We start from the raw sequence: 12,922 nt of genomic DNA on the forward strand, positions 1-12,922 counted from the left end.
TGACAGGAGTTTTACTGGAGAAACAGTTTACAGGAAATCAGATAACGCCCAATGAAGTTTCTCAATGCTTTCTACAAGTCCACAAACACATCTTCCCTGAAGATTACCAAAACGATTCCAGTTGTGAGATTCACTGGCTTCTTTTTATTTCTAGTTCTCCTGACTTACTACAGCAACTCTGTTTCCTGGAAACTGTTTTTCAGGCCTCTGAGACACAACACTTCTGGGTTATATGCTCCACTGTAATGAGTCTCAACTCCCTCAAATGCAAAGCCACCATTTTATAGCAATTATTTTGTAATACTAGCTTCACTAACCTGAACTGAAATAATAGAGCCTATCTATGAATATATGCTCCCTAATTTATTTGATGCGGATCTGACCTAAATCAAGCTTTTTAAAATTGTACAGATAACATAAAACTAAGCTTCCATTTCGTTGGCTCCCCACTTCCCTGCTATACTGTCTCTAGCTGTTACTACTCTATTCAAGTGTCAAGAAAAAAGTAAGTTTGTGTAATCATATGTACGTGTGTATGTATGTACGTATATATATATATATATGTAAAATCTGTGTGCATCATGTTTTTCACCTTAACACATTTCTGGCCCTATTTAGGTTACAAACCCCTTGCTTTGCTTGGAGTGGGTAGCAAGAAATATAGTTTTTAGGCTGTAATATTAGCATTCTGGTATTATTGTGGTGGCAGCGTCTGATATGGCTCCCAGCGATCACTACCTACTGGTAGCCATGCCCTATGTGAATCACCTTCCCTGTGTGTAGGTAAAACTTTGTCATTTGTTTCCAATGAACAGAATACAATAAAAGTGACAGGATGTCACTTGGTGATTATGTTTACAGAAGACTGTGACTTGTGTCTTCGTTCTCTCTCTTGCTTGCTCTGATATTGTGGGATGCTCTATGGACAAACCCCCATGACAAAGAATAGAGGCTGGCCTCCAACCATGAGCTTGTGAAGAACTGAAGACTCAGCCCAGAGAAACTGAATCCTTTCAACAGCCAGCTAAGTGGCTAGGAAGCAGACCATTCTCAGTGTGGCCTTGAGATAGACCCAGAGCCAGAGACCCACAGAGACTGTCAGATTATATATGTAGTTTTAAGCAACTAAGTTTTGGGGTAATTTGTTATGCAGTGATAGTTAGCTAATACATTGTCCAAAGGATTTAGTTCATTAAGAATTTTCCATGGTCTTTTTCATTCATACTTTTGCTTTTTTTGTTCAAAAAAATGAAGGAGAGTTCTGTAGCGGAAGTTTGTAAGTAATAACCCATTTCATTTAGATATGTCTAAGTATAATAGCTTATTGCTACTCTCTCTGATGAGCCTGCCAAGTAAGCTAACCAAACTCCCTGAAAATAGTTTCAGTTTTTCAAACACACAGTTGTTTTTTTGTTTGTTTTAACATCTTTATTGGAGTATAGTTGCTTTACAACGGTGTGTTAGTTTCTGCTTTATAACAAAGTGAATCAGTTATACACACACATATGTCCCCATAACCCCTCCCTCTTGCATCTCCCTCCCACCCTCCCTATCCCACCCCTCTAGGTGGTCACAAAGCACCGAGCTGATCTCCCTGTGCTATGCAGCTGCTTCCCACTAGCTAGCTATTTTACGTCAAATACACAGTTTTGAAGAGACATTATCTTTCATAACCTTCCTATTTTCCCAAAGAATGACTAAATCTAAATAATAAAAGCCAAAACAATTTGAAAGTGAAAAATATTTAGTCTCATCAACATTCCCACGTTGAAAAGCCTGATTACTCTGAACAGGGTATTATGGGTTTCCGTAAACAGATTTGGTGCTGCGTGTTTGGTGTACATGCCGTATGATGGCGTGGAAAGTAATGTGAGTTTAGTAAATAATTCAGCTAAATTCCAAGTAATTGCTCACTGCAGGGAGTAGAGTTTTAAGTCTAATCTCCCCAAAGATTTTCATTAAAAACAAATCTGTGTTCTGCTACTTGATAGCATGCACCTATCTGTTCTCCAAGTGATCGCACACACTTGAAGGCTAAGAACACAGAGCAAATGGGGTGCATTTGAGAGGAAAGACTGGTGTAAATTGCATCCTACAAATTCAGGTCTTTTGGCACAACGGTATCCGAGAGCAGTTGGACCTGTTCATGTAGTTCTTAATGTTTTATTTTGAATTTACCTGAAGTAATTACAAAGAGATTCATTGTCGAGAATGTTTTCTGGATGTCCTTTATAGTACACACAAAACCTTCAAAACCCAGACAACAGAGAAAGACAATAGCACTTAACTCATCAAGTAGAGAGATCTTGCTTACACTTTGGACAGAAGAACAATTTACACATCTTTATCTAATTTAATGTTTTGCCAAACAACTTCATTTCACCATTTCACATCCTGTTTTGGAGGTTTATAAAAAGTTCCTCATAAGTCTTTTACAAACAATTGTTTTTTAAAAAAGAAAAAATTACAGAACTGCTTTGGTAACTTTCCTCCTTTTTCTATATGCCTCCCAGAGCTGCAGTAGTTGTAGGAAGAGAGCAGTGGCATTCAGGAGCAGGGAGAAGGTAAGGGGCTCCCCTGTTTTACCCCTGACCTCTTCAAGACTTGTTTTCTGTAGCTCTGCCTGATGTAGTCCTTTCCAATGGCCCCATCTTACAAAAACACTAAGCCAACTATTGCTTTCAAAAGTCCTGTTTCCCACTGTATCAAACCCAGTAAAATGACAGTACAAAGAAGAAAGGAGACAGAAGATAAGGAATAGATAATAAACGGCACATACTCCTGACGTGCTAACATATTTAATATTTCCCTTAACCTTTCTCTAATGGATGTTAATTCCTTCCCTGTCATGGACTGAATCTTTGTGCCCCTCCTCCAAATTCATATGTTGAAATCCTAACTCCTACGTGACGTGACGCTATTAGGAAGAGAGACCTTCAGTTGGTGATAACTCATCAGAGTGGAGTCCTCGTCCATAGAATTAGGTCTCTAGAGGTCTCACCCTCTCCCTGCTCTGTGAGCATCCAATAAGAAAACAGCGCTCTGCAACCAACAACTCCCTAGAACTCAAGCACGCTGGCACCCTGATCTCACTCTTCCAGCCTCCAACCTATGCTATCTGCTATAGCAGCAGAACAGACTAAGGCACCACCCTTGTCTTCTACTTTATTAAGGTGTCTGACAAAAAAAGGAGAACAGTTCCCTCTGTGAACTAGAACAAAATACACAAACAATGAGTAATTCTGAATAAAATAAAGGAAATAATAGTATAGGTGAAGTTTATGGTCACATAGGGAGAGGAAAGAAAACCCAGGCCCAGTTCTAGAATTCCCGTGTCAGAGTGAGAGATGGTTGATGGTACCACATGACACAGCCTGCACACCTCGTATGTCTCCTCTTTCTCATCCGACAAACGCTTTCAAACAGAAGTTCTGACTTCTGCATTTTAAAATGGAGAATCCAAGGCTTAGAAAACTTACATCCCTTGTTCAGGGTCATATACCTTGTTTTTCAGTTAAGGGGAAGATACTAATTCAAGGTAAGAAATAATCAGTTATAATCATTTTAGGAAACTCTTTAACCATGAACCTGTGTGACTCATCTCTAAAGCCCTGAGTACATAAAATGCACAGATTAAATACAAAACTGCTACAGATAAACTTTATAGACTTTGCAAATTTTATTATTATAAAAGTTCATATGCAAAATTGTATTTAAAAATGTATATTTGTGGCAGACACCATATGGAAAGCCTGGATATAGACAAATAACAAGCCCTTGAATGTAAACACAGGTTAAAGGTGCTCTGTTTGATTTCATTCCAACCTAAGACAGGATTCTATAACATAGATGGGGCTGATATTGCGAAGTGGCGCAAGCAATGCCTTCCCTAACCACAGCGCATCTTTCATTTCTGCGCTATAGAGACTACAGAGAAAAAACCAAGCTATATTTCCCCCGATTCTGTAGCATAATTCTATAGATTCTATCATGCACATGGAGGAGACTTAGAAGGTGGAAGTGGTGCCAGAACAAGCAGACGAGATCTAGGGAAGAGACTCTTCATTTTATGGATCAGCTATGGTAGAGTTCCTACCCATGGTTCCCTGGCATATTATATAAGCAGAATCAGGGATGGGAGGCATTTTTCTTAGCACAGTCCCACAGGATGGTTGAGCATTTCTGTTAACTGTACTGTTCCTGGCTAGCTAGTATCCAATCTTGGTTCTACGACTCTTAATTCTATAAAGCTACAAAATACCTTTTCAAAATCCATCTTTTAAACAATTATACACTTTTTTTGTTTCCAACTAATTATGTTTATCAATATAACTGCCCTATTTTACTGAGAGTTTTTGAGTGTTTAGAACAGTTGTCCTTAATGAACACGAAGACATGATTTCAGTTACCTGAGAAACTATTTCAAATTGCCATTCTTCACTCCCTTACCAAACTTAATCAACATTCTATTATACCACCTGGTATATCAGAGCTTCCACTGATGTGACAGTCCTACACAGATTACAAAGGGAAATCAGTGATTCCAACATGCCAGTGTAATGAAGGACCACTGACCTGCATCAGTCATTTAAATCTGGCTCATACTAAACTTTCATCACAGTTTGAGCTTGTGAAACATAGAGCCCCAGGGATATCCCTGATCTCTTGAAATAGAGTCAGGGAGGTACAGACTAGGAATCTGTATATTTAATTCCTCAGGTGACTATAATATTGTCAGCTGGGGATTTTTCTAAGATGTTTTAAAAGTGTTTAAAAAGCTACTGGCGTAGAAAATCAATCATTTATTAGTGGGGTCGAATGTATGTTCATTTAAACAAGTTAAACTTATTTCTTTCTTTGAGAATACCAGTAGATCACTCAAGCAAGGGACAGCTGTACAAATCTCAGATCTGGACTTCAGGAAAACACCTAATAAGATGTCTCATGATATCTTTGTGAAGACGGTGGATAAGTAAAGCTGAGTGCAAAAATCAGTTGAGTGGATTATTCAATGTTGTAATGTCTGTACAAAAAAGTTACTAATCAAAGGAATAATATCGTTGTAACCTAGACGTTTTACCTGTAAAATGGTCAGTATAGCTGAAGTTGTATTACAGTGACAACAGAGTCTAATTTCTTTTTCATGCTACATGTTTACTGTTAGTTTGCTGGGGACGCTGATTCACAACATTTTCACTAGGCACCTAAGCTGAAAGAATGTCCACAATTTGGAAAACCTCCGGTGGGATTGGGTAGATAATAGATACAGCAAGTTTTATACTGGCCTAAAGATTGTTTTTCTGTTCTCAACACTTCTGCCACCAAATGTGTGTTTTATTTTTCCCACACTAAACAGTTCTGACACTCACTACCTGGAGTTAGCACTGACCACACACTCCAGGCTTAAGGGCTCAGTCCCACCAGGCTGACTTCTACTTCGGATGCCATCTGTACTTTTGACCAACAAGCTATAGGTCACGGGTTCCTACAATCCGCTTCTTGAATGGCTCACAGAACTCAGGGAAACAGTTTACTTACTATCACAGTTTTAAGGAATATTATTTTAAAATATAAACTCACAAATATTTGCCTTAAAAAACAAAGTTATCATAAAAATATTTTAGATTTCAACAAAATTAAGACTGTAAACTGTAAGCTACTGGCTTGAACAGCTCATGACAGAAATACTAAGTCTGTATATGTTCACTGCCATATTATCAGATACAGATTTTCAAATAACTAAAACATGTTCCCCAAACACATAATTTTATATCATGGACCTCAATGATGGCTTGCATAACAAAGCTGGATTAACAGGATGAAGAATAATATTTTATGCATAGAATTATTTAAAGTAACACTTAAAAAGGGACTAAGATCCTTTATATAGACTCAACTATAAAAACTGGTTTTAATTATTCATAGTTATTTTTGTATGGTATTTTTAAAAAAGGGATAGGACCTGATTTAAATTCATTCAACAAATTGTAAAGGCAAGCTTTATGCTACATTTCTAGTCTAGAGCATAAATTTCAAATCTTTCCTGATTTGTTTACAACGTGAGGAACTGAAAATTGGATGATAACATTAGAAAACTTTATACTATGGTCCAATATTTCTTACTTATAGTTATATACGTGTGTGTATATAAATGTATAGATACATATATATACACAGTGAAGCCTGTCACTTGATCTATAACTCTAAGTTTAAGCTACCCACGAAGAGCTCATTTTAAATTATTAATTTTTTGAGGCCACTAGAATATTTTAAAATCAATTTTGGGAAAAAAAGTTAATAGTGCCTTACTATGGTGATATAGATAAGAAACTAGCATATTCAATAATTTAGCAAATAATCTCTCTCAAAGGCAGAAAAAACACACACATAAAGCTTATCTAGAGTTAAGTAAAGTATTTGTTAAAGTTTCTTATATCAGTAAAGAAAATATGGAGAAACTGAGTTGAGCTATTATAAAATTAGATGCATTTGTCAGTGACTGAATTATTAAATTATCAGTAATTGATCACAGACAACATTGTAGAACATTTATAGATACTAAGGAAGGAATCAATCCTTAGCTTTATCCAAATCTATTTTTTCCTTAAAGGTATATACAAAATATAGATGACATCTAATTTGTAAATTATATGATGCAAGAAAACTATAGCTAATTAATCATATGCTATAATCTAGATCAAAAAAGACAATGAAAGACTGAAATAATAGAATAAAACTAATCAGCTTAAAATTGCCAAACACAAAAACTCCCATACATGTGTGTAAAAGAACTCTACACAAACACAAACAGAGGTTTAATAGCATCATGTGTTTCAAAAGAAAAAAGCCTACGTAATTCTATTTAACTATAAACATCATATACATCGACACTGTGAAGGTGCGGCCAAATATCAAGACTATCTGCATTAACAGAAATATCACATACATAACAAGGGAGGTTTTCATTAAGCCAGAAAGAACATATGTGTAACACAGATACAGAAGTCAATTCAATACATTCTCTCTTCCAAGGAGGGGCTATCAATAAACTGAAAAGCTATCCAAAGAAGAGGCACCTGATGCTAGTGTCTTACAAAAAATAGTTTTAAAAAAAAATCTAGAAAGGTTTCACTGTTCAGAGACTTAGAAGCATACACAATAACTACCTACAAAACATATAATGGCTCTTACAGAGATGAATTAGATTTAGGGAACAAGTCCAGTGTATGAACACTACAAAAAGTTGTATCTCACAGCACAGTGGAAAGCACAGACCAACACTCTTCACTAAACAGTGAATGAAAGCTCCACCTTATACATCTTCATATCCTTGCTGTTTGCAGTGTCAAGGAGGCACTCAATTTTAGAAGTACTGCTTTAACTAAATGGAAAAATTAGTACTGAAGTAGAAAAAGACTGTACAGAGGTAGTGCTTTCTTTACTTAACGGTATACTTGTGAGGAGTGTTTCTCAAAGTTTCTTTTAGGGAACATTAGTCCCATGATTTATCCATGGTTAAAGGATTACAGGAGAAAATGGAAAATGGCATAGCCCTTGTCCCCAGGTTGGAGATATGAAATGCTCATCAGTATATTAAGGATTTGTGAGAAGCCCTCATTAAAGAAGTCTGTTTAACTCTATTCACTGCTGCCTCTCCAAATTTTTAACCACAGCTCTTTTTTAATGGCATATCTAACAAACATCCCAGGATCTCTTAGTAAATGCTCTTTAAGGTGGAATTATGTATTGGACAGTGTGTTGGGCTAGTAAAAGTCAATTCACATCTGTGTCTTTAAGGACAAAAGTAAACCTTTCATTTTAAACATTTTCACATACTTGAAACATCATTACTGAAATGTTAAGAAGAGACAAGCAACACCTAAGTAAACTATCTTTGCATCCTAAAGTAATGAGACATATCCTGAAGGGCTTGCAGGACCACCTTTTGCCACTTTTGGTAACTTAGTAGACAGCTGGCTTAGCAGGTCCAAGTGTGCTTAAAAAGAGCAGTCAGATACCAAGCAGTGGGCTGCAAAGGCTCCTCCTTTTCAACAAGGCTACTTTTCCAATCAGGGAGCCTTCATAGGTACAGAGTCACATAGATACTCACCGTACTCCATTCCATAAAAGGGTAGAACACGTCAAGTGTGAAAAAAATGAATGCTCTTATGTAAATATGAACTCTACAAGTGTTACCAGGTTTAGCAAATAAAACACAAGATGCCCAGTTATACTTGAAATTCAGAATAACGATAAAGAATTTTTTGTGCAAATATGGTCCATGTAACATTTGGGACATACTTATGCTAAAACATACTTTTTCTCTGAAATTCCATGCTCCATTTCAACTGGCAACCAGACCCTCCACTAGAAAGTCAGCTACAGACCCTTTGTGCTTAGTCTAAATCATAGGACAAAGAGAGGTCCAGAACTGTGTGTGCTCTACCATTCCCCAGCTTTTGAGGCTTTCCTGAGTGAACACTATTTTATACCTGTATAGCATAGCATTAGTCCATGACTCCTTTGCATGGCACAAGAGAAATAACTGATTTCTTTTTCCCACCACGTTAATCTAGGGTACAACCAAAGACAATATTGAAGAGGAAACATTCCTGAAGGAAGATACAGACCTGAGTTCTTATTCTTACTCTGCCAGTTTTATGTCCTTGGGCAACTATATGTCTCTCTTTAGGCCTTGGTTGTGCTGACTTCAGGAACCATACGGCACTAACATTTTACAATTCCATGATCCTAAGTGAACTAAACTTTGCCTTGTCCTTAGGACCAACTGGAGGTCATGCTTGTCTCTGTCAGAAGCAGAGGAAACAACCTCAAAGTTAAAGAAAACCAAGGAACTGGCTAAAAGATGCCCCTTATATTCAACGAAAATCCATTTGTTTCAAAAGAAATGTTGTTACCTTCAGGCTAAAAAGGCACCTTAAATATTTCATAAACAATAGCTGTTATTCATCAACCATATAGTACCAAATCACTTTTATTCCAGACCACTAGAAACAAAAGCAGTTGACTATCTTACTTCCTTGACTCCTATGTGGTACAGCTCTAAGACACCATGAAGCTTTCTGCAAGTTCTATGAAAGGTATCTATGCACAAAGGGCAAAGCCATCTTCTCTAACAGATTCTCCAAACAGTTTGATTTAAATAGCATTTCTCTGCACAAAGAATCTAGAATGCTAATTCATTTTGCCTTCAGCTTAAGTAACTCGCTATTAAAAGACAGCGACAGTAAGTTTTTGTCTAGTTAAATACCATGCCCTCATGTAACCCAAATGCCAGCCACTGCTTTCAAATGATTAAAGTCTTGATTACCAACATCTTTAGCACAGCATTAAAGGAATAAACAACTTTAAATTATACAAACGGCTAAGATTGTGACCTTAGAGTTGCCAGTTAAATACAAGAGTCCAGTTAAATATGAAATTCAAATTTCAAATTCCAAAATTGGAATTAAAAATAAAATTATTATTTATTTGAAATTCAAACTTAACTGGGGATTCTGTATTTTTCTTTGCATATCTGGCAATTTTATGTGGGCTACCTAGTGTGAGATCTTTGTCAATTTTCATCTTTTTTATTCCCCCTAATCAAAACACTTGTTTTGATTTTTAATTTTCCCTTAGAGTCAAGGGTTTCTACCTGCTGCAGAACATGAATAGATAAGTAATTTACCAGCCCAATTTTTTTTTTAATATTTCTTTGCTTTTAACAAAATCAGGTTCCCACCAATAAAACTGTAGTCTAAAAAACATACGATCTGAAGAGACCAACATTTTACCTACCTGTGGGTAATATACGAGAAGGCCATATAATAAAATATTTCTTTTTTTCACTTCCTTGGCAAATTCTCTAATCTGCATTAGGTTTTCCATTTTCTGACCAAATGGTACTGATTCATAATCAAGAAATTGTACCTGCAAAATAATATAAAAGGTAACAATCAGAGTACCATTCAGTTTCCCTTGAAAAGTATGACATTAAAGAAGCTTAAAACACATATAATATTGAAATTATTTTTATCATTTTATTAACTTCTAATCATTTCAACCCCTAAGTACTTAATAAAATGAATCATCCTTTATAAATACAGATATAGTAAACACTAATTGAAAAGTATAAAATGCTAATATTCTATTTCAATTTGTGTCACAGTCAAGTATATTGGTATAAAGAATATATGATTTCATCAATTCTTTCAACTTACTTCCTAATTTGCAACTTGAAACTAGGCTAGATAGAAATAAATAGGTTAAGAAATTAACAATAACAATAAAATATAAGGGACTGCTTATCCAAATAAAAGTTTTTTAGAAGAATCCCTTTCAGAGTAATAATTGGAATTTAATAATAATCTACTCCTTAAAGTAAATCCAGAAGAATTTTATATAGAATTCTTTTAGCAGTGTTAGTGTTTTTCTTGAAATTATTCAAGTGACTATTTTTTAAGCATTATTTTTCATTTAAATTTAAGGTCTCAGGGAGATCTGTGCTCTTTGCTGCAAACTACTACTACTGAGATGATACAATACTGTCTGTCTTTCATGGGATATAAAAACCTAAATCACAACAATAGCTTCAAAATAACCTATTTGAAATGCAAATGTACATATACAATGAGCATAAAGAAATATGTGTATTCTTTTGCAATATCAAAAATTTAAAACTTAAGAATTATTTGTTCAATTTTGTGTATTTATTAACTAGGAGCATTTTATAATATACTCCACCTTATATACTAATACTAATCCCTTATACCAATCTTATACTAATCCTTTCCTCTCTGCTCATTCATATGGAAATGTGCTCTTTATGACAACAGACAACAAAACATCTTATTGTGTTCTTTCTGTAAAACAAGGGAATGAGAGGGGTTTTTTTCACCCATTACATTTTGCTTTTCCAGGGAAAATTGCTTATATAACATCCATTTTTAAAGATAATTGAAATAATGTGCAATGTATTTTAATTTAGTAGATATTCAGTAACTTTCTTGGAACTTTTCATTAAATATAGTCAGTTGAAAACATATACATATAGCTGCTACCTCTTGAAATCTAAGGTAACAATAAAGACTTTTTTCCTTAAAAATGTCCAATTCATAAACCAAAAGAACAAAGAAAAGCAAAAACAATTTTTTTGGAAGATAAAAAGCAGAAAGAATAATTTTCAGGTTTTTCTATCTGCTGAATAGCTGAAGAAAAGACCATGTAACCCTGAAACCCTGGGCTCACCTTCCCCTAAGCTCTGTTTCCCTAAAAACTTATGAAAGTGAAACTTCAGCTTTTTTACCAGGGAGTATTACTTATGGTAAAACTAACTCCTGACTGGTAAACCACACCCAGGCTGGAAGAATTGTGAATGAACTATAAATACTAGACCTTCCTTCAAAGTAATTCACCTTATAGCCAGGTGTTCCCCTTGCTGGTACCTGGAAGCTAATGACTATCAGCTGTTGCAAAAGATGTCTGTCCCTATTTGCAGCTGAAGCCTTCTGAAAGGATGGTTCACATACCACCTTCTGTGATCTCCTTCCCTCACCCCTGAGAAACCAAGGCAGAGGGAGAAGTGGGGAGAAAAAAGCAGCCCCTAAACTCATGTGAGATGATGAGCGCAGGAGCTAAAGCAGAAGACACTCCCACCTCTGCCCTGCCTTTTTCCCTGCCCTGTAGTCTTTCACAAAGTTGGTCAAACTAGTGCTATAAAGGCTTCTACTCTTAGGAGTTTGAACCTAAAATTGCTGTGGTGTGCTTGCTACAAAAAGCAGGCTAATTCCCCAACACTGAGGCAATTTTGGAAACTGCAGTCACGGTATGTATCTGAAGCCAGGGGACAGGCTGGGGGTAAGAGTCTCTCCGGAGCCCATATGGCCCGATCACTACTTAGCCCCATACCAGCTGGGCTGGGGAACAATACTACTGTTTGGAGTTAAATACTGTTTGGAGTTAAAAGCCTCAGAGGACTGTTTAACTCTTTTAACTGTGCAATTACCTGTACTATTCAGATACCATGAAATGCTAGCGGCCACCTTGCCCAACATACTTTAACTGAATGGAATGCCCTAGAATTTTGCAATACACAACCTGGGCAACCTTACTGCCAGCCTAGATAGATAGCTAGACAGACAGACATTTCTTGTGTAATACAAGTCTTCCTGACAAAATTTGAGTTCAGAAAAATCTTGCACTAAAGTAAGGGAGGTGGTTGGTAGGGAGACGGTTTGTGTAAAACTAGCACAAGGAGCAGAAAAGAAAAGACCACTATAACTGGCAATTATAGCCTGTACAGAAATTTAAAATGCACAGAAATGAAAGAGTGGAAATGCTGGTAATGCATTAATTAGAGAAGGAACGATGACTATGTTACAACTGGGAATGAGCTCTGCGCCAGGAAACTGCCATTAGGGTTGGCCCAGGAGGAAATGCATGCTGCCAGGAGCTGGGGAACCTCTCGGGGAAGTCAGAGCTGGGAGCAGGTACTCATTTTTAATTTTCCTTAAAGAGTGTCCTACAACAGAGCCCAAAATTAATTTTTTAAATACCAGTTAATTACATTAACTATTAATTGTAAAAATAAATTATAACTCTGGGAGTCTAAAAAAATGGTAAACCTAAAACTCGAGACAAGATTATATTGAAATGAGAACATTCAACAGATAAAGTGTGAATCTTTTTTTTTTTGAAGGACAGAAATTAGAGACCTAATTAGAAATTAGAGCTAATTATGTATATTAAAAGTAATGCTGGGGCTTCCCTCGTGGTGCAGCGGTTGAGAGTCCGCCTGCCGATGCAGGGGACACGGGTTCGGGCCCCGGTCTGGGAAGATCCCACATGCCGCAGTGCGGCTGGGCCCGTGAGCCATGGCCGCTGAGCCTGCGCGTCCAGAGCCTATGCTCCGCAACGGGAG

The 12,922-nt window shown here is 36.5% G+C and overlaps 1 protein-coding gene across 1 annotated transcript in view; it reads right to left on the reverse strand.

The window, feature by feature from the left end:
- The window catches only part of CRPPA (CDP-L-ribitol pyrophosphorylase A), a 303,327-nt gene that overhangs the window by 114,980 nt on the left and 175,425 nt on the right, over positions 1-12,922 (reverse strand). Inside the window, exon 9 of the mRNA XM_030857145.3 lies at positions 9,802-9,933. Within this exon, the coding sequence (XP_030713005.1) occupies positions 9,802-9,933 (132 nt within the window). The remainder of the gene's footprint in view (positions 1-9,801; positions 9,934-12,922) is intronic.

This window comes from Globicephala melas, chromosome 9 (genome assembly GCF_963455315.2).
Source record: "Globicephala melas chromosome 9, mGloMel1.2, whole genome shotgun sequence".
In the NCBI taxonomy this organism is placed as follows: Eukaryota; Metazoa; Chordata; class Mammalia; order Artiodactyla; family Delphinidae; genus Globicephala; species Globicephala melas.